Here is a 23,103-nt window from a genome sequence, read left to right as displayed (position 1 = left end):
ATCTGACTACATGCGTTAACGGAATTCAAAGAAAAGCTAACACAAGAGTAAATATTGTGTATGGCTACTTAAAAGTATACCTTAAATGGAATCTGCTTTGTGCTTGGAACATAGCTGGTTTTATAGTTTCAACAGTAAGAAGCAATAAAGATCCAGAAATTTCCCAACTTTTCTAATAACTGCTCTATAATAGTGAGGGAAAAAATGAGAAAAGTATCACCTTTTAACAATGGACATAAAAATCTGAATTCTAAATTTACTAAGTGCTTGGATAAAAAATAATAGTAAACAGTAAGATCCTTGGATGATTACCTTTGACTTTTTTTTTTTAATCCAAAGTTATTAAATAAGCCACAAGACATAAAATATTTGCTTGCAGGTACAAAAGATTTAACCCACAAGCAATAACCAGAACCATCTTTTCTCCATCAAGTACTTGACAGTGTAAAATGTTAGTAGTCTTAGTATACAATGCTCATCACATTCTGTCAGTTTCATTAAAGCCTGATGATGAACCGTCTCAGGGAGGCATGCATCACTGCCAAGGAAAATACAAAGCAGCCAAGAAATACGACTCACTCATCTGCCAGCATCTCAAAGAAGGATAGGCAGTTTGTTACACAAGAGGTGAAATGCATAATTCATAAACATCCATAAGCTAACATAAAGATACAGTATTAAATCTTTTGACACAAAAACACAGAATAATTTTTTTTGCTACTTGGAACAGTATTCAACATGAACAAGCAGATCTCGATGTTCAGTGGCTGGGTACTGTATATTGCACTTGGGACATTCCACCAGGCTTTCATTTAGTGCAGCCGGGCTCTTCGGTGAGGCAACTTTTACTTTGTTTTCAGTCTCTCCTTGGAAAGTGACTAATGGCTCTGTGAAGGCCAATTCATGAAGCTGCTTCTGAAACATAAATTTCAAGTGAATGCTGTTTGTATTTAAGGCCCATCATTTGCAGTTTAACTGCTCCCTAAATACCCTAGCTGCTTCAGCCTTGCAGACTGATTTTGTGAGGCTCTGCTCACCAGTATTACAGTGGTACCGTATCAAGTAGTTATGACAGAAATTATTCAGGAAATATGGGGATTAGGTGTTTTTATGAATAGGCTTTATTAAATATTTAGAGCAAACATAAAGGTAGGTCTGTGTGCAAGGTTGACTAAATTGGCCAGTTTTGTAGAAGAGGTGCAACTTCAGCAATAGAGGAATTAAGAGCAACAGATAATTTTAGCAGATCAGTTTATACATAAAAATGGCAAAGATTTTCTATACTACCTTTGAGATGTTCCTTTTTCATGTTTTTTTTCCTGAAGAACTTAGAATAATCAATAAAGCTTAAAAATGAGTATTTTGCAGCATACTATGAAGATGATGGACAGTAGGAACACAAAGAAAAACACAGGGAAATTATGAATCCTTTTACATTCCTCTGGCTATGAAAAATAATCATTACAGAGAATTAATTATAAATTTCAATTTCAAATATTACAAATGGTTAAAATCAATGACATACTAAAGAATAGAACCAAAAATATATTTTCTTTTATTCAGACAAGTTACAAATGATTTTTAAAAAATAATTGCTTTTTTTGTCTTTTGAAAACTGAGGAATTATGTTTGTAGCATTTCATCATCTGCAAATATCAAGCAGTAAAGTGCTACAATGATATATAAAATATATACTAATGGGACGTATACACAAACACAAACCCCAACAGGTGTGGTCCAAAAGCTTATTAGTAAGATGAAAATAAGTTAGTCAAAAACCATTTCCTCACAGAAACAATGTTATTTAAAAAGTGATTATGCTTTTGGAGTAACCCACAAAATGTGCCTAACTCATAAAATGCCTAAAAAGTATATTAACAGTAACAGCTCATTATACCTAATAACAGCATTGCTTTCTTTCTTTTTTAATAGAAAAAAGTAATTTCAGTTCAAGATTCTAAGATTGCCCTCCCTTACATCTTCCCTTTCCTAGGCCAGGCACTTCTTGGTGCCTCTAAAATGACAGCACCTGAGTGGGAAGGGAGGGAGAATGGGGGTGGGGTGGGGAGGACGATCCCAGGCACCAGCAGCACAACCATTACCAAGAGGTTCAGAATTGTCCCTCTTTGTAGTGCTCTGAATTGATGCTCAAAGGGCAGCTGCTTTAAATGAGGCTGGGGCTTTGCCTAATGATTTGAGATACAGCTGTTCATTAAGGTGTATTGCCAGAGCTTGGGAACTAACTTGGTATATAAATGGAAAGATGGCAGAGAAAGACAGAAGGAAATAAGTTCTAATGTTAATGACTCCAGACTCACCAAAGATTCCAACTGTGTTATTTGACTTCGTGCTTTTCGGAGCTCCTTGAGAATTATATGCAATTGATGCTGCATATTTTGACGGTCAAGTTTTTCATTTTCAAAGTCTAAAGTGCATGCTTGTATCTGGAAAATGCCCAAGATAAGACAATTTCAGCTGTACATACTATCTAGTTTTCTTGATGGACACTTGTTTATTAGTATAAGAAGAAAGCTTTTGTTGCGCCATCATAGTAAGAATTCATCTGATCACAGTGAGATAATAAATGAAGATGCTTTTGATTGAGGATTTTTTTTATCCAAGAAGCAAAGCCAATGCTTGAAGCATAAATGAGTGAAGGGCAGCTTAAGAAATTGCTGGGTGGAAATTTTCCTCCCCTTTCTCTTTTTTTATTGAGGAAGGGAAAGAGGGGAAGAGATTGTGATTCACTGGTTTGGAATATACTGGACACTAAATTTTGAGAACAAATGGTGTCTCTCTGAGTTCTGTCTGAAGTTATAAAGTAGACCTGTTAGGAAGATACTGTTAGTCTAGAGTACGAACTGCAAATGCCACTGCAGAAGAGCAAATTTGCCAAGGCTGACATTTGCCTGTCAAGAAAATTGCCCCTCACCCTCAAAGAATGTGGTTTAGCCTAAGCACAGTAACAGAAATATATGGCAAGCATAGGATAGTCTCCTTGAATATTTTTGTTAGTCTTTTAATAACATTTTTCACAACTTCCAAATGGTTCTCTGTAAAACAGTATAAATATGAAGAAAAATTCCATTTTCTAACAAGTTGAACTGAATTTAGAAGCAATCCCAATAGGTACCTGTTGTTCCAACAGAGCTACCCTTGTTTGTTCCTCTTGTTGCTTTAACAGAGATGTGTAAAGAAACTGGACCTGTAGGATATAAAGAGAGCCAATGTTGTCACATCCGAACTTTTATCACTTGACCTGGAATTCATGAGGAGCTCACATAGCAAGCCTCACATTTCTAACAAGGACAACACCTGTTAGTCTAGGGTGATTCATGCCAACTGGTTATATGATTGCCATCTACGCAAGCAGCTGAGCATACCACCCTGCCTGAGAGTTCCCCGAGGCACGCAGACTGGAAGTTGGTAAACAGCCCTGAACTCTGCAGGGGCCACACCCACTTTCCCGGAGGTTCTGACATCTACTAACAGTGCCTTGGCTCCTTGGCAGCAGAACTGAAGCAAAGTCCTCAATCATTTCTGCATACATTTTCCCAAATACCACTGTTTACACCTGTAGGCAGATGTAGGGATGGTAAGGGCTAAGAAAGCAAATGTTACAGACTACTAACATTTTCCCTCTCTCAACTTTTGGAGGATTTTTGAAATTACTGTTCTAATAATAGCAATAACTAACATTGACCTAGCCCTTTAGTTTACAAAGCACTTCTACATTCTCTCAAGTGACCCTCACAAAAGATGTATGAGGCAAGAAGAAGTTATTATTAATTTGACAGATGAATAACCAAAGATTTGCTTCTCTTTACCACCTATCTTCTTTTGGCTTCTCAAGCATACTTCGAGACTCCTCAGAGCCTCTGTGTATGAAATTCCCTCTGCCTGGCCTGGCTGGTTCCTTCTTGTCATCAAGTCTTAGCCCAAATAGCATCTCTTCAGAGAGGCCTGCACTGGCCCTGAATTCTTTCTTTCATATTACCCTGTTTTATTTTCTTTAGTTGACTTGTCTGATTCCCGTTTGAGAATATAAACTCCTGTTGAGCAGGAACTTGTTTCATTTCTTGCTGTATCCATAGTGGCTAAAATAGTCCCTGACATATAGTAGGTGCTTGATGAAAACTCTGAGTTATGAAATCATGGAAAACCTTATTGGTTAGGCTTACCTGAGATAGGAGCTCTTCAGATATCTTCTTCTCTTCTTCAAGTTTTTCCCTAGCAATATCATTCTCTTCCTTGAGCCTTTGTATTTTTTCTGTTTTATGCCTCTCATCTTCCAGATGTTGTACATCTGTCTTTCTTTGTGAACACAACAGTTGATTTAAATCTTGAACTTCTTTTTGGGTTTCTTCATATTTTCTTCTAAATTCACTAAGTTCAAAACTCAACTGAGTTACGGTTTTTTGTTCAACCTCAAGATCTTTTTTTGCATTTGCCAAGAGATCATTGTAATATTTTTGCTTTTCTTCTTGAAGATAACCTATGACAAACAACATTATGGCACATCTTATTTTATAAAAGAGATAATATTCCTGAAAGTTAAACATCAAACAAAATTTCTATAAGAAAGATCATTCCCTCAGCTTACAAGATGACGAGGTAAGAGATAAGGACTATTGATTGATATATGATTGGACAAGAAACAGAAGTTCAGGTACATTATTTGAAGTTATGAGACAAACAAAGAGAGGAACTAAAAACAGTAACAAAACTATTCTTTGGGGAGAAAAAGTCACTAATGCCTAAAGAAGATAAATCAAGAAACAGAGATATAAGCTTAATATAAAGATATGAAGATAATTGCCAATATTAAAAACAGAAGTGTTTAAAAAAGCAGCTGCCCCTGGTGGAAGAAGGAGGCACTGGGGATAAGGAAAGAGAGCAGAGCCCTTCTGTGCTCTACTATTTTAAAAAGTACTTTATACTACTTTGATAAAACAGAGAGAGAATGAGAGAGCACGTTGAGAGAGAGCACTATATACTACTAAAGCCAAAAATTAGACCTAGCCCTACAATCCTAAAAAATTTAGGATTTTTAAATAAAATAAAATCCTATTTTTCTATGGAGTAAACTTACAGAGTCACTACTCTAGTAACTTTGTCACCTTCTGGCTAAATAGCTTTGAATTACCTCTTTAGAAACAGTCCCTTTACATTTTCCTTTCAGTGTTAGCTTTATGTTAAATATTCAAATATGAAGCTCCAAGATTATGAGCCCTGCAAGCCTTTCTTTACCTTTCTCTTTATATAATTCCAGGCTTCAGTCCTATTAGGACTATCGGCCTTTTCACCAGTGCTTTGCACAGGAGCTTCTCTTCTCTTCCTAGATCATCACCTGGACTTGCTGAGCCTATTTCCTCATCCATAAGGTAAGTATAAGGACCCCTCCTTCCCCACCTCTCAGGGTTCTTGTGAAACTCGCTTGAGATCAACGTTAGGGAAAATGCAAAGCACTTTGAAAAAACTAACATCATTAGTAAGAAATTTCCATCTCAGTTCTATGGGGAGAGTCAAATGACTGAAAAATCATCTATAAAATGTATTCTCTCTCTCCTAGGGTTGATATGAATAAGTGCTGAAGGGAAGCAGAGTAAAAGGGTGATCGGTGACAAGGCCAGTTCTGGGGAAAGTAAAGTTTGAAAAGGACTTTCAAAGAGGAGAAGGACATACACAGGTGGAGAAAACATCATGTGACTTCAAAGCTGCCAGAGTTGCTCTTTACTGTGTGCCTTGGGCACTCCTTTTGTCAGAAAACATTAGGAAATTTAAAAAAAAGACTAGCTAAAATGGCAGTTCTTACTTCAGGGATAGATTTGCTCTTAAATCTAACACGTATCTATAAAAATCTAAATTTAATGCATCACTCCTTTTGGAAAATGTTAGCCCTATTCCCAAAACACATTTTTATACCAGTACCTTCTGATTCAGTCTTTTTTGTCTGCTCCAGGAGTGAATGAGCAGCTGTTTCCGATTGCTGTTCCAACTCAGAGATCTTTGCTAAAAGTCCTTTTACGTAGACCTCTCGCTGCTGATCATATACCAGCCACTGCTGATTTTTCTCCAGAGCCTCAATGAAAAGATGAAAGAAAATAAACCACAAAAATACCAAAATCTTAAAATGGACAAGGGAGCCCATATGGTGTAGTTTTTTCAACATAATAAAGCTCTTATGGCTCAAAGAGTAATTATGGGCAACTATTGTATTGTCTGTGGCAAAGAAATACATTCTAACACACCTACAGAATAAGTAACATGGAGGAGTCACAGTTTACATGGGTTAAGTTTATGTGTCTGCTATCTCCTCTCCACAACTTCTTTGTGTCTGTGTACAGGTCATTCTCTAAAAACGAGAATGCCTTTGTGGCAGTCATGAAAACACGCTGCTCAGACCCCCCTTTCTAGAAAGAGTTTGCCACCAGCTGTGAGGAGTGCAGTTAATGGACAGCCCCCAGCTGTTACCTCCTTCAGGTCTGTGTCTGTTTTTGAACTGAGCTAGGTGGTCCCAGCCAACAACTGAGGAAGAACCTAGCCATTTCCACTCAACATGGGACTCTGCTCCGGAGCAATTTTTTCTGTGGAGTTTCCAGGAGCTGACCGAGATTTTGTGAGGCTTATATCAGGGTCTGACTGTTCCACTGCCCAATCCTGCTTCTTCCCTTTTTCTTTCACAGATATCACTCCCCAATAAATCATTTGCACTCCTGATTTCATCTGCTTCCTGGAGAATCAGATGAATGTCTGCTTCCTGGAGAATCAAACTTAAACAGTCGCCTTTTCTCTTTTCACACCAATTTTCAACCTTTACATCTTTAGAACCCAATTAAAAACCCCAAACTAGGATCACTCACCTGACTGTATAGGGCTTTGTTACATAAATGTCTATTTTTTAAAAAATTATTTTACTAACCATCTTCAACTTTTTGTATTTTTTGTTTCTTTCAAAGGAACTTTAAGTAAGTTCCTTTAAAATGGCAGATTATGCTTTCCTGAGAGAATTCCCAGCTTTTGCATACAATATATACTCAAAAAATTATTTGGGTGATGGGATAATATTAATAAAATAGGCAGTATCCATTTAAGTTAGCTGGTAAGAGGGAAAGTGACTCACTTTACTATTACTACTAATTATCATTTTTCATGTCTTTCCCTCAAGAAACTTGTTTCTTTCTGACAGCCTTACTAGGCCACCCAATACAAGGTTCAAAATCTTATAAAATCTATGCCTACATTATCTGTGGATCATAATACCTCATCTGTGACAGAACATTAGCAAACACTCAGGTAAGAAGCAAAATTAACTCATTAACTTCAGTAGATTAAACAAGGTGAAATATATGGACAAAGGTGTGTAGATTAATGAGTTTTTTTCCAAACAAAAAGTTCTATTGATATTGCTGTTAACTGGGACAAATTCATTTATCCTCTGATTCTCTCGCTGTTCTTAACCACTTGATCCTTGGAAATTCAGTAGAAGACCAAGCAAAAGGAGTCTATCAGCCCAGTCATCCCTAGCAATTGCACACTTCCCCTTCCCTGTGCCTCCCAACCCCAGATTTTTATTTTATTTTATTTTAATACATTGTTATTGTGAACTTTAACATATATACATATCAGTGATAACTTTCATAGTATGATTTAACAAGCAGTTAGCAAATTTCAAAGAATGTTATGGGTTATAGTTCTACAGTTTCAGTTATTTCCTTATTGTGAAATATAACATATCTACAGAAAGATGATAACTTTCAAAGTACACTTCAGCAAGTAGCTATATGGGTAATTTCAATGAATGCTATCCAATACCAGTTTTGACAGGGGAGGTGGCAGTTTTGCTATAGGAAGGAGGGCACAGATTCAAGTTGAAAGCTAGTCGAGATAACTCATCTGCTGGTGCTAGAGAGAGAAAGTTTAGAAATTCTTACATAGTACCAACATGCAATCAGATTATAACTCTTTTCTCCTTTCCAATCAAGGTGTTCAGTCCAAGAAGATGGAATTGTTCCCCTCTTCTGTGTTCCTGATAGGCCAGGAAAATAAGTCTCAATGGCTATTTATACAAAGAGGGCATGCCAAGCTAAACCTGACGTCACACACACAAAATATTAGGGATGAAGTGTCCCAGAAGGGGAGTGCATATACTGGGCCCAATGCCCCTTCATGATGGCCAAGTTCACTTCTACTGAGCCCTTTGTCCCTGCTGTCCAGGCTGTGACCCCTCTACCCTCATAGTAATAACTACTTGAGCAATGACTTGTGATTGGATCTTGGTGAAATCTGACTGTTTTTGGATTAAGAGAAACATGATGTGTCCATTTATTTTTTGCTCAATAAGAGAAATCCTCATTGGAGGGTAATTTCCCCATCGAGAGAGTGAGATGAGATCTAGACCATCACAACAGCTTTAGGTTAATTAATATAATGATCACTCTATATTTCAGAGCAAAATAATTATCCCTACTTAGTTCAGTTCAACCTCTCCCTCAGTTCCCAAAAGTACTAAATCATTTTAAAGCTAACTATATTAATAATTAAGAATTTTTGAAAATTTTGTAACACCATTTGCTAAAACTGAAGCTATGTTTCCTTAAGCTGACATTAAAATCTTCCACAATCTATTTCTTCTATCTCTTCAAGTTATAGTCTGGCCTTTTCTTTCCTTCACTGCACTCTTGACCATGACTTCCCTCACCAAGCTCTGTCTTTTGCTGTTGCTCCAACCCATTTAATTTAGCACCTGACACTTGTGACCTTGATTACTTCCGAATGATACTTCTTACCTTAACTACATCACGAGATCCCTGGGGAGCTGGGCCCAGGATGTTTAGGCATTTTAAAAAATTGTTCCATGAATGAGTTCATTGCTTCCATAGCAAGTGGCTGCCTGAGAAATGTATGTGAATGATGACGACAACATGAAGTAGGCAAACAGTGGCTGCAAGAACTAACAAGCACCCAACAAGTCCTTTAGCCCACAACTGGTTTGAGAGCATTCGGGGAAGGGAGGACAGGATATGAAAGAATGTAGCAGTTCCTCATACTGAGCAGAACAGTGAATTTATGGCGATTCAAGAAGAATCAAATACTTTCAAAAATCTATTACTCATGAACTAAATAATATATGAAAACGTAATAAAAACCACACCATAGGAAAACTAAGATGGCGGCTAGGTGAGACGGCGAAAAAACACCTCCGTGAAAAACACTAGATAAAAACCAGAGGGTGATCCAGAGTACCGGTTACAGCGATGCACCAGCTGGACGAGATCTTCTAGTTCCAAAGGGGCTGTATACTTGTGAAACCGGGAGTCTGCATTCTGGAACGAGTGAGTGAGCTGGCTGGAAGACCCGCAGCCGCGCGGCGGTCTGGGGAAGCTGGGGTTTGGCATTTGGAGACCAATGGGCTCTTTTGAAAAAAAAAAAAGGGAAAAACCCCGGAGCAGCTGCAGCAGCAATAGTGAGAACCACGCAGTAAAACACAGCAAGAGGGGGCTGGGCCAGCCTCTCAGTGTCTGGCCTGGAAGATAGCCCACTGCAGATACCCTTGGGGCTGGGGAACAGAGGGGAGAGCCGGAAGCCGAAAGAAACCCCGCAGCTAGCAGCTCGCTCCCGGGAGTGCTGGATAAACTCCTGCCTGGGGCCGTGCCCACAGCCCAGAGCCCTGCCAGTTGTCCCAGAGCTGGGAAGGAGGAACTGTGCAAGGAGGGGGGTGTGGAGATGTCCCGTTTGGCCATCTTCGCATCAGGCTGAAAGCAAGCCGGCACGGCCCGGCAGCCCGGGGCTTCCCTTGAGGGACAGCGCGCACTGGTGACGCAGCATGGCATTCCCTCGGCAGAGGTCCTGGAGGATCGCAGCTGGGTGGCGGGACCCGCTCAGAGAACCCAGGGACACTACACCAAGTCTGGTGGTTTGTGGGACAGTGAGAGACAGGGTCTGGGGCTGAAATGAAATGAAGGCTTAGACTCTTGAGGCGGCCTTGAATCTCCAGGAACCTGGGAGATTTGAATATTAAAACTGTCCTTCCTCCCCGGCCACCCATACACATGCCCCACATTCAGGGCAGATGGCTCCAGCAACACACCCAAACTGAGTTCTCCAACTGAACCCCACAAGAATCATTTCCCCACACACCGCGGGGACAAGGTGGAGAACTGACTTGAGGGATATAGGTGACTCACAGACGCCATCTGCTGGTTAGTTAGAGAAACTGTGTTTCTGAAAAATTAGATAGGTAATTTTTTTTTCAACTTGAAAGAACCCTATCAAGCAAAGCAAATGCCAAGAGGCCAAAAACAACAGAAAATCTTAATGCGTATGATAAAACCAGATGATATGGAGAATCCAACTCCAAACACACAAATCAAGATACCAGAAGAAACACTGTACCTTGCACAATTAATCAAAGAACTACAATCGAGGAACGAAAACATGGCAAAGGATTTAAAGGACATCAAGAAGACCATGGCCCAGGATATAAGTGACATAAAGAAGACCCTAGAAGAGCATAAAGGAGACATTGCAAGAGTAAATAAAAAAATAGAAGATCTTATGGAAATAAAAGAAACTGTTGGCCAAATTAAAAAGACTCTGGCTATTCACAATACAAGACTAGAGGAAGTTGAACAACATCTCAGTGTCCTAGAAGTCCACAGAACAGAAAATGAAAGAACAAAAGAAAGAATGGAGAAAAAAATCAAAAAAAACAAAATGGATCTCAAGGATACAATAGATAAAATAAAACGTCCAAACTTAAGACTCATTGGTGTCCCAGAAGGGGAAGAGAAGGGTAAAGGTCTAGAAAGAGTATTCAAAGAAATTGTTGAGGAAAACTTCCCAAACCTTCTACACAATATAAGCACATGAAGCATAAATGCCCAGCGAACTCCAAACAGAATAAATACAAATAAACCCACTCCAAGACATATTCTGATCAGACTCTCAAATACTGAAGAGAAGGAGCAAGTTCTGAAAGCAGCAAGAGAAAAGCAATTCACCACATACAAAGGAAACAACATAAGACTAAGTTGTGACTACTCAGTGGCCACCATGGAGGCAAGAAGGCAGTGGCATGACATATTTAAAATTCTGAGAGAGAAAAATTTCCAACCAAGAATACTTTATCCAGCAAAACTCTCCTTCAAATTTGAGGGAGAGCTTAAATTTTTCACAGACAAACAAATGCTGAGACAGTTTGCCAATAAAAGACCTGCCCTACTTCAGATGCTAGAGGGACCCCTACCAACAGAAAAACAAAGAAAGGAGAAAGAGATATAGAGAATTTTAACAGACATATATAGTACCTTACATCCCAAATCACCAGGACACTCACTTTTCTCCAGTGATCACGGATCTTTCTCCAGAAGGGAACATAAACTGGGACATAAAACAAGCCTCAAGAAATTAAAAAAAAAAAAATTGAATATACTCAAAGCACATTCTCCAACCACAATGAAATACAAATAGAACTCAATAATTTTTGAACTGTAACTCCACTATTTACTTCCTACATAATATAAAATACACAAACTCTAATGACAAATCAGAGGTTTTGAACTCAACATAAAATATTTAATTTTAGACAACTATATAAAGGTGGGGGAATGAGGAGTATAGAAACATAGTTTATGTGTCCTATTGAAGTGAAGGTGGTATCAAAGAAAAATAAGATTGTTATGGATTCAAGAGGTTAATTTTAAGCCCCACAGTAAACACAAAGAAATTATCAGAGAATATAACCATAGAGATGAAAAGTAGAGTTTGGGTTAAGAGAAATGGGGGAAGGGGCAATGGGGAGTTAAGAAAGGAGTGTAGGGTTGCTGTTTGAGGTGAAGGGAAATTTCTAGTAATGGATGGTGGGAAAGAGCATTACAACATTCTAAATGTGATTAATCCCACTAATGGAAGTCTAGGGAGGGGGTGGAATGGGAAGATTTAGGCTGTATATATGTTTCCACAACCGAAAAAAAAAAAAAAAAAAAAAAAGACAGTCTAAATAGAGACAATTGAATGCCAAGTATGAACTTGGATGGGATTGGAGGATAGAGGACAGGTGGCTCAAAGAGATACAGTTGAGACATAAGGAAAAGGAAATACAGAATGTGAGCTTTGTATCATTGTTGAATCTCTTGTACTTCTTAGCTGCGTTTAATGGGATTGCATAAAAGAATGTTCTTGTTCTTGGGAAGTGTATATGTGAATTATAGTGTATGTTCAAGGATGGGTGCAGCCTGCTCTCATATGTTCAGAAGACAGAGCAATAGATGATGGATGATAGATAGGCAGGGAGGGAGGGAGGGAAAGAAATAGCGATGTGACAGCAGGTTAAAGTTGGTGGATTGAGCTATGGGGGGAGGGGGAGGGGGATCAGGGTATGATGGAATTCTGTGTACGGGGTTAGTATTGTTTTTGCAACTGTTCCTATAACTTTGAATTTATTTCAAAAAAAAAAAAAAAAAAAAAACCACACCGTAATGGAACTATCATAGTTGTTTCTATAATTTTACAAGTGTTTAATTTGTATCCCTCATGTCAAAATTCATTCCAGACCTGTTATAGTTTATTATTGCCAATGGCTGAAGTAGCAACCAGCATGCAAAGCTTCGCAACCATCAGGGCTACAAGAAAGACATGGTATAAAACAAGATTCTTACAAGAAAAGTTGCAGGGTATAATTTTACTGACGTAAATGTACATATGAAATAAATTTTCGAAAGAGTTCAATTCTTTTTGAATCCCCCTGCATTTTTTGGAGGTGTCTCTGGAGGAGAGAGAGGGGTAAGTGGTAAGGAACACTACTGTTTTTTAGCTATTCCGTACCTATGTATAACAGGTTTTCCCTCACGGATTATTGGTTTTGTACAAGGATTGTATCTCATTCCTTTATATTCAATAGGACCTGCTATAAATTATAGTAATTTGGATTTCAAAGAAACTTAAGTATCAACAAACCTCATTTTTCCCAGAAAGCGTATGGATTTCAGATTACTAACTATTGGGATAACTACACAGATAACTCTATCAACCTTAACATGATGTACTATGCATAGATAAGAGTCTTTGTTTAATTCAATCTGAAAATACAATATAGTTCTTCCTTTTATAGTAGCAGCTCTTTCTGGATGGTTAGCTCCATGATGAAGTGTACATAAAGAACTTGAAGTTTTTAGTTGTGTATCAGGTGAGGTCTTATACAGGTGAGAAATTCTGTCCTTGAAAAATATAGGCAGTTGAGGCCCATGTCCAGAAAGATCTGTATATACAAAAATTCTAAGTCTATAGAGTTTCCCCAGCTTTCTTAGGCTCCTTCCATGAACACCTTACAAACTCATGAGCAAAGCTTCTAGGTATGAGGCTTAAAGGATTTCGATATCTGTTTTCTATAGAATTAAGAAATGGATTAGGAAAATAGAGGAGCCTCTGGAACCAGAACTTAGGTCCAGGGCCCTCCAGCCACTTGACAAATGCTCTTCCTTCTGCACTTGTCAGAATATTATAACACTAGTTCTCCTTGTACAGCTTAGTTCATTTATCAAGTGGAGATATATACCATTCCTTTTTATATACTCAATAATGTTAAGTTCTGTGGATGGTTAGTTTCATTGCAAGAAGTTTTCAAATAATAATCTGCTTTCCCCCATGGCCCCTCTTTCTCACAACTCCCTTTAAGTAAACAATTAGACGTAAAGAGTCTGTCTCCTTGTTGAATTTTGGTGGTAGACAGACAAGCATTCCCTTTACCATTCTTTCCACTTTTCTGTATGTTTGAAATTTTTCATAATAAAATTGGGAAAAAGAATCTGCCTCAAATGAATATGACTGTTAATATCTTGAGTTCACAGTGAACCTAGTGTAACTGAAAAAGTTGTTAGGATTCATGGCATATCTCAAAATAATCTGCAGTGTAGTTATTCTCTTACGTGGATCCGTTCCAACCCCAAAAAGGTTTTTATTCATACTCTATGATTCTTTCAAAAGAAAGGATTCATGCAAACCTCAGTTTCTCATACATTCAGTTGATAAAAGTGGCAGTATAGTATAACTAAAAGAGCACCCACATATCCAAATACTTATTGAGTACCTATATAAACTGTAGTGTGTTCAATGCTAAAGAAACCTAATTATATACTGCATTTTATGTTGGTCCATATTTAAGAAATATTTTAGAAGAAATAACTTAAGTCAACATTGGAAGGTCATGAGAATTTTCTTTTAACCCTTTAACCCAGTTCATACATTAAGCATGAGAAAGAAAAATGTGTTGGTTTATATTTGAGAGGCAATATTCAAAAAGGCCACATGATGGCAATGTTACTTCAATAAAGCAGTGAACATTCCCCACCTCCATCCACTTCCACTCACACTGACTCTACTCTTTTCCTCCTTCTAATATCATCAATAAATGGATTTGCTAGTTATCAATAAATGTTGATATTATTAGTTTAGAATCCTTAGTGTCATCATTGCATTAGTTATCCCTTCCAGCTTTGTGTCGTCTACACATTTGTTAGGCATGCATTTAATGTTTTCATCCAAGTTATCAATAAAATGAAGAGCAGGTAAAAGTGAAGTCCTATGGAATGCTACTAGAGCTCTTCCTCCTGGTTTGACAGGGATCCTCTAAACAATCACTGGGCAAAACTTTCAACATAGATTAAAATGTTAGCCTGTACTGGAGGAATAAAAAATGTGGGTCAATTGAAAAAAAAAAAATGGATATGGATGAGATTAACTTATTGTGTTAATGTTAAATTTATTAAAGTTGCTGTCTCTATGGTGGCCATGTAAGAGAATATTCTCATTTTTAGGAAATACATATTAGAATACATAGACATAAAGAGACTTGGATATATGCAGCTTTCTCTCAAATGGTTCAGAAAAAAAATACTATGTGTGGATGTGGAGAGGATGGGGAGGAAGAGAGCTTGTGTGCACATGAGCACGTGCAAATGAGGCAAAATGTTAACAATAGGTTTGAAATAATACAGCTTTCCATATATTTACAATAACCTCATGTCAGAATCTAGGGAAAAGAAGTACTGAGTATACAAAGAATCTATTTCTCTTTCAAATTATGAAAGCAATCCTAGTTCCAAGAGAAGGATTTCAGACTAGAGAGTATACCTTGCATGGATAAATAAAAAGAGAAAAAAACATGAGAAGAAATTATAAATTAAAATACATATAATAATAAATAGTTGAGATTAGATTTAAGTGGAGAAGGAATGTTGTTGAGGTATTGGTAGCAATGGGTGATTTTTAGGGCACTCTAGCCCAAAAAGACCATGCTTAAAGGAACTAATCCTCTTTGAATGCCTAGTAAGAGACTTTAGTAACCTAGATGGATGATCAAAAAACCACTCAATTCTCCTGTTGCATCAACAGAGAGTCACCAGCACAAATGCTGCCAATTTCCATGAAATTTAGGAATAAGTGAATTAGTCTTCTTTACCCATAATTTATCAAAAGGAAAATGAACTTACATCTTTCAGCTGTATTTCCATCTCATGAATATTTGTTGATGAGTTGCAGCAGTTTGCAGCCACAGTCTGTAAATAAGCCAATATTAGATAACATCATCAGTTGAAAAATAGACATTTTCTCATTATATTTAGTCCCATAATATCATAGTATACTTCACAGGGGCATCCAAAATCCAGGTCTAATATATGGTGGTGAACCATCATGCCAGGTGATGGGTATGACCGGACTGTAGTCAGAATTAAGCCCCCCTGGAAACTTCCTAAGCAGACTGGATAACCTGAGACTTGAGATCTAATTTGCCTTGTGAGGTCTTCTAGATCTCAGACCACCAGAATAGCCCTCTGTGCATATGACTAGCTCAGTGGTTTTCACCAAAAGGAGACAAAACAAACAAAACACTAGGCTACTTAAATGAAATCTGGAAGATATTAAATTGTCATTCAAAAGATAAAAGTTGTTTCTAAAATTGACTTAATATTAGTACTAGTAAAGCATTAGTTAGTATTAGAAACATGTTCCTCTTTTATTCTCCATTTTTTCATACAGAGAGCTTCAATTCAGTCTTTAAAGAGCTATACGGAAAGAAAGTAGTGTGAACATTGGTAAGGAAGCTCAAAAAATATATATATATTTTTTTCTCCAAAGGCGCTTTAGTCACTCATCCTAATATGTAGCCCTTTGTCCTTCTCAGTTTAGTCTTCTTGAGGAGAATCTATGGCAGAGATAGCCTGCCTTTTCCTTCTTTTCTGGGCACACAGTGAAATATATTTCCCAGCCTTCCCTGTGGTTATTGGTGTCATGTGACTGAATCCTGTCAGTGGAATGTGGGCAGAAGTGAAATATGCCAATACCAGGCCTGGTCCCCAAATCCTTCTGAGCAATTTTTGAAATGCTCTGTCCTTTCTCATAGCTAGGCACAGAGGATCTGAGAGAGGATTCCACCCAAAGGGATGGTGAAACCACTAGAAGGAACCAACCTGGATCTCTGAATGACTCTGGACCAAAGCCTCCTCAACTCAACCTGCTCTAGACTGTGACATTATTGGGAAAAATAAACATTTGTTGTGTAAGACCTGAGATTTGGAGGTTGGCTGTAGCAGTTAGACATGATAACAGAAATCAACAGCATATAACCATCAAATTATTATAAGAATACATTTTTTTTTAATTTATAATTCCTAGTAAGATTTGCATTTCATATTCAAAAGTAAAGAAACTAATTCTTGAACTTCAAGAAAAATTTTAGTCAACTACTTTGAGTCTGACTATAATGTTTCATGAGTTTCAGCTCTGTGGAAATTCTCTAGGAAAATTTATAACGTTTTGCATTTATTTGTAAAAACATTCAATTACCTATAAATGAGAGCGCATATAATTATATAGGTCTGATCACCATGTCTATCCTAAAGGGAAAATAAGGTACAAAGACAGACCCTTGACAGCACTGACATATTATAGCTGGAAGCCACAGATTTCTTCTATAAGTGGTATTATTAGTCATAGTGTTAGTATTATTAAAATGTCCAAATTTCCAAAAGAATCAAAGATGTGATCAATAGGAAATCATTTGTTGAGCACTTACGAAAGGCAGGCACTATGCTAGGCAATTTTCATACATCATCACATTTAACCCATCAGTTTTATTATCCTAATTTTACTGATGTGGGAAGTGAAGTTTAGGAGAGGGCTTTGGTGAACTCAAGCATTGTCTTTAAGGCTAGAGAAGTTTAGAAATTTGTTCAGAGTCATAGAGCTAGCAAGTGGCAGAAGCAAGATCTGAACCCAGATCTGCCTAACTCCAAATTCTGGCTCTTTCCACTACACTAGTGACTCTCAAGCAAAAGAGGAGAGAAAAAGGACATGTAGTTAGGAAGAGTTTACTTGATATTCTGTGTATCTCAAATATGAAAAAATACCCAAAAAAATGAAGTTGATTGTTTTCATGATACAAACTATAGAAATAAAAGCTCAAAAAAATTCTTCCTATCGCAGACACACAGTGGACTCTGTATTCAGAATACTCCTCTGGGCAAAGCAAGGGTGGGGGAAGTAAACGAAGCCATATTAACTAATTTTGCTTATGGAGAAGGGAGTAAGTTATAAAAAAAGAGCAAAGGGACCTGTAAGTATTTTCACAAACTCATTGTTCATAAGAATTACAAACTGCATCAGAAAGAAAAAATCTGGGTTTAAAGAAAAGGTAACTTAGTAGTACCTGTGATAAACCAAGTGTACTGATTTTGCTTTCAAGTTCAGCAACTCGTGCAGTCGCAGTGTACCACTGTTTTTTCAGTGCATCCGTCTCTTCAGATAAGGATTTAAACAGCTGTGCCCTCTTTTCACTTTCCTTTGTTTTCTCTTCTAGCTGTTCAAGCAATGCATTAGTACTATATCTGGCCTTCAGCTGTTCTCTAAGTCGTTGTATTTCTTTGTCCTTCTCTGTGAGGTGATAAGCATTCTTCTCCCTCTCAGCTTCAAGGACTCGAATTCTCTAGATATAAACCAAGAAGAATCTTAGAACAAAAGCAGGTCAAACATCAAGCTAAACAGTATGCTTCAATGAGCACTTTTGAAGTGTTTTGTTACATAAATCAAGCCAGCGTTACACTGGATATCAGGGCCAAAAAGAAAACGAAGCCAAGGTCCTATGCTCAGAGAGCTCACAGAGAGATAAGCCAATAAATTAATGCAACATGGCAAGTGCTGTAGTTAAGATATATATAAAATGATAGGGACATAGTTACAAAGAATGCAGAAATCAACTCTGTCTAGGGTAGTAAGGGAAAGCTAAAGAAAAGCTGGCTCTCACATGAGTATCTGATAAATCATTGCTCCATCATACTGGATCTAAGGGAGCTAATAAACTTAAAGGCTAAAGTGAATCACCTAAGAGATACATGCTCATTAATAAACTTTTCCAGTGGAACTTAAAAATTACAGAATGTTACAGCTGGATAAAGATACATTCATTAATCTGCTTACTGTTGACAAATGACTTGGTATCAAATCTAGAAGGTGATCTTCAAAGATTAGCAAGATAAAGAATCCATGGTTATTAAACTGCTACTGGCATAAGGTAGAATGAGCCAATACACAGGTGTAGGAAACCTTTATCTGAATGACTATACAGGCTAACGGTAAAAACCACATAAAGCTAAAAGAAGCAGTTGTTCAGATATAAAATGGAGAAATTTAGGTGGATAGTTGTTTATGTGTAAATGATGTGGAGATTTTTGTTGACCACAAGCTTAAGATAAGTCAGTGTAATATGATACAATTACTAAAAAAGCCAATACAGTTTTAGGCTTAATAGAGTAGTATTCAGACAAGAAGCACTGGTCAAAAGCAGAATAAACTGGAAAGATATTTCTCAGGGAAGCTGTAAGATTCTTTCACCAGATCACAAAATAACCTTTATGTCTAAGAATTGGTGATGGTTATTTTCAAAAGTATTTACTTCAATTTGAGTCATTAAAAAAATCATACAGTTTTATGATGTGCCTACAAAACAGATACACTTTAACACAGATCATATATTTTCTATATATGAAAAATCAAAGCATTTTTGCAGAATAAAATGAAACCAAATTGTGATTAAATTCTTAAATCTCCCTAGTTCTAATAAATTCCTAACTTCTGAATCTGAAATACAGTTTAACAGAATAAAAAATGCCGACATATGTAATAATTTCACCTCAAAAAGCCTGAAAACAAAATTACTTGGAAAGCATCCAATATGCATGATAAAATGGTTTAAAATTCACACTGAAATCTAAATGCTATTTAACACTCTGAAATGGATTTGATTTTTTACATTTAGTGAACAAAAAAACAGATTATATAATTATCGGGAAAATATTTCCTCATCTCCTACAGTAAAACAAGAGAATTTGTAACAATGACATATTATACTTTAAGTATGCATAATGAATAATATAGAATTCCAAAACAGCATGGAAACAGAATGTTTCTAACTGTGCATTTAAAAAACCATGAAAATAGTAAACCAATGTTTTATGCTTTTAAATATAGCATAACAAAAATTATCAAATATATTCATGTAATTAAGCTAAATTACCAATAACTATAAGATGAATGACAAATTAGGTTATTATTTTGTTTTAAATAACTGAAAAACAGGCCCTAGTCCTGTGTTCAAGGTGCAGAACTATTAATCAAGATGTCTTTGCTTCTGAAACAAATGTAGTACCTGATGATTCAGAACACAAATTCAGTTTCATTTAAAAAGTGAGAAAAGTTAGTAATAACTAGAATATGTCTAAGAGTAAGAGACCTCAAAGTAAGAAGTAAGATTCCAAAACCAAGGTCAACCTCCTAAGATTAATGAACAGGATGGGACAAGGACAATGGCAAGAAAACGATGGTAGCATCAGAAAATCACAATAAATTGTTTTCTTAAAAATCTACTAAAATTTAAAGGGTTATATATAAGACCATTTACCTCTATGAGTCTGTGTTTGTCTTTATCAGTCAGCTTTCCTTTTCCACTTGTGATTTCATCCACTGATGTTTTTAAGGCTGCATTTTCTCCCTTAAATTTCCCTAATGCAGTTTCAGATTTGGAGTTACTAGGCTTTGATCCCCATTTACTTTTAATTAAATCTTTGGGACTTCTGGAAGACATCTCTGAAATTGTCTGTAAAAATAAAAATACTATTATGTTTTATAAGTCTGGGTTAAAAGTTCAAATCTCAGGTTTGAAATAGGTCTTGTAACCTATCCACTCTAAATAGCAGTGGGATACCCCAAAAAAGAAGGGAATAGGAAAAGGATCAAAGAAAGCCTCTGGGCTTTTTTAAAAATCTTGGTAGTAGATCTTGGGGAGTGCTCACCTTTTAAAAAATGTCAACCTGTTCACTTATGTTTTGAGCAGTGCTCTGTATATGTGCCATATTTAAACACAAAAGTTGTGTTAAAAAAAAAATGGAGGTTAACCATGGATTAGACCATTAAATGAAGCCTGAAATAAGTTACAATCAAGGACACATTTTACCCAGGAATCAAAAGATTGTGGTAAATAATAGAATTCTTAGTTTACAGGCATTGACCTGTCATTATTAAACATAACAGTACATCTTTTTAGAAGCTATACCTTTCTTAACAGTGATTTGAGAAAGCACAATAGGCAAAAGTGAGAATCCAAGATGAGACATTTATATTTAAAGAATTCAGGTATAAAAGGAATTAAGAATAAGAGGCAAAATTAAGTAAGAGAAGCTTAGTATCTGCTAACAGTATCAAGTGATAGTTTAGGAGCAAGTATTTAATCTGACTTCTAGCTGGCAAATATGTACTGAAATATACTGTGCATATCTCTAATTAGGGAAATTAAAAAGCATTTTTTCCACATTATGGATCATAAGATAAAACAGTGGTGGTATGATTAAGGAATCTATAGAAGTATGAGACCATTCATGCATTAAAAAAATACTGGTTCTGGACTAATGGATGCACAGCTGTATGATGGTACTGTGGGCAACTGATTGTGCACTTTGGATGACTGTATGGTATGTGAACAATCTCAATAAAATTGAATTTAAAATAAATCTAAAAAAAATACTGTGAGCCTACTATTTACCAGGCACTCTAATAGGTGTTGGGAATAAACTGGAAGTAAAAAAAAAAAATTTTCCCTGAAGTCATGGAACTTTCAATCTAGTAAAGAAGGTCAGCAATAACAAGAAACACGGATTCTCAAGCTGTAATAAATGCTATAGAAGGGTGCAGCCATAAATGATTCCAGTTAAAATAGGGGAGAACTACCTAAATGGGGGGTAGGGGGGAACCCTCTCTGAGGAAAGGACTCTTGTAAGGTCATTTTGTATAAAATCAGAAAGCCTGAAAATATTAGAACTGTCTAGACTGAGTTGAACAAACCATCTATCAAAAGGTTAGTCCTGGATTTTTGCCTATTCTAAGGTGAAAGAAGACTAAGATGGCTAGTGAATCAATTCAGGCAAATGCAAGTTTATGGTATCTAAAGAACCTGCTGTCACAGGGAGTTCTTTCCTATAAGCTTCTGTTAATATCACAGTATTGACTTGGCATACTGGGTTGATATGACAGAAAACTACTTTTGAACCAAGTCATAAAGTCGCAGACAGAATGGTGGAATTATAGATCAGTAGAACTGGAAAGAACTCCCAGACCTTTGCATCCTGACCTTTGGATAGAAATTTCTGCAGCGAATGGCTATTATTTCTAGCCTCTGGCCTAGGCTCTGCCAGGATCTCTCAGCCTCCTACCATCTAATCCTGCCGACCTCTTTTCCCTGTATATTCTATTCTGGCCTGAATAGCTACAGGATTCACATTGTCCAGCCTTACCTAGCCTGGCTACACCTTCTTCAGGAAGCTTTCCCTCTGTGAACTCTTAATAATTGACACATAATAACTGACACAGTCCAGGTGACCCACCTAGTTCTCAAGTATATCCCACTCACCCCACTACCCCGCCTTTTTTAATGTTCAACAATTATTTCAGGGGCTGAATCTTGAATTGTTGTGGTTGTTACCCACAGACCCTAAAGCAGGTGCTCAGAAAATATTTGCTGATTGGCTGAATTGACCTAACACATGCTGGACAAGAGCTGACCAAACAAACATTTCCATCCAGTAAATTACACAAGTCATCTATTACAGGCCATACAGTCTACAGGGGGAGACAAATCTTAACAAAAGATCTCACTTATGGAGGCAGATAAAGGGAAAACACTGCAAAAAGAGGCACGATAAAATACCCTCGCCTTTCAGCACTTGTTTTCTCACCTGTAAAATGAAGATGTTTGTAGGATAGACGTGAAAGCATTCGGTAATTGGCAGAAAGCTGTACAACCGCAAGATAACAGACCTTGGCCAAGTCACTTGACCTCTGTGCGCCTATCTGTAGCAGACGACAATACCCACCACAGAGGTGAAAGGAGGAATCGAAAAGACGACGGTCATGAAGCGCCCAAACCGGTGCCAGGCACTAAGTCAACGCCTGGGAAGGGGGACATATATCAGGGCGGGCAGAGATTGAGTCCAGTGGACGAGATATGCCCACTGATCCCGTCTCCGTCGTGCCCGGCACCGGGACTGCGGGTCCTGACTGCCACTCGCCCACCTCCGCGGTCGCCTCCCGGGTGTCCTCCCACAGCTCAGGCGAAGGTCAGCGCTCGCGTGGGATCAGCCACACCCTCCGGAGCGAAAGCCGCTTCCGGGAGTTTGAATCCCGCGGCTACAGGTTGGGGCACGTCACTGCCGGCAAGGAGGCGGCCGCCAGTAAGAGGGGGCGGGACGCGCTCCGAGATCGCGGCTCCCCGATAGGCTGCAACCTCCAGGGGCGGGGCCAGAGGCGGGAAGACTTTTCCTCGAGTCCACCACCCAGTTCTGCGGATTATTTTGGGTTTCTCGGAAGCTTCAGGCTTTTCCAACTCGGTGCTCCCTTGTAAGGGGCAGATTTTTTGATTTGGGGATGAAGCAAATGACTGTTCTTAATGGGATAAACTCAGGGACGCTGAACTAGGACTAACTCGTTCTGTGTCCTTGAGGATAATTCACCCACCAGTTTCTCCTTGTATAAAATGGGATGCCCCTCCATGCACAGGAGCAC

General features: G+C 37.7%; 1 protein-coding gene across 1 annotated transcript; it reads right to left on the bottom strand.

The window, feature by feature from the left end:
• Positions 1 to 393: 393 nt before the first annotated feature.
• On the bottom strand, positions 394 to 22,465 carry CEP55 (centrosomal protein 55). Its single transcript, XM_037805006.1, has 9 exons — positions 22,416 to 22,465; positions 19,952 to 20,146; positions 17,705 to 17,980; positions 15,489 to 15,554; positions 5,932 to 6,082; positions 4,182 to 4,495; positions 3,134 to 3,205; positions 2,319 to 2,444; positions 394 to 915 (listed from the first exon to the last, which is right to left on the bottom strand). The coding sequence occupies exons 1-9, from the start codon at positions 22,452 to 22,454 to the stop codon at positions 718 to 720; spliced, it is 1,437 nt and encodes a 478-aa protein (XP_037660934.1). The 5' UTR covers positions 22,455 to 22,465; the 3' UTR covers positions 394 to 717.
• Positions 22,466 to 23,103: the final 638 nt, after the last annotated feature.

The sequence above is a fragment of the Choloepus didactylus genome, chromosome 15 (assembly GCF_015220235.1).
Source record: "Choloepus didactylus isolate mChoDid1 chromosome 15, mChoDid1.pri, whole genome shotgun sequence".
In the NCBI taxonomy this organism is placed as follows: Eukaryota; Metazoa; Chordata; class Mammalia; order Pilosa; family Megalonychidae; genus Choloepus; species Choloepus didactylus.
The sequence above is the reverse complement of the archived record's forward strand: the minus strand, read 5'-3'. Positions and strand labels throughout refer to the sequence as shown.

What these genes read in the sequence shown, in the direction of transcription:
- CEP55 (XM_037805006.1), bottom strand. Translation starts at nt 22,454, where the DNA reads ATGACCGTCGTCTTTTCGATTCCTCCTTTCACCTCTGTG. An exon ending in TTCCTCCTTTCACCTCTGTG is followed by an intron (nt 20,147 to 22,415) that starts GTGGGTATTGTC and finishes TTATTTTTACAG; the next exon opens with ACAATTTCAGAGATGTCTTC. An exon ending in TGGAAATACAGCTGAAAGAT is followed by an intron (nt 6,083 to 15,488) that starts GTAAGTTCATTT and finishes CTTTTCATTGAG; the next exon opens with GCTCTGGAGAAAAATCAGCA.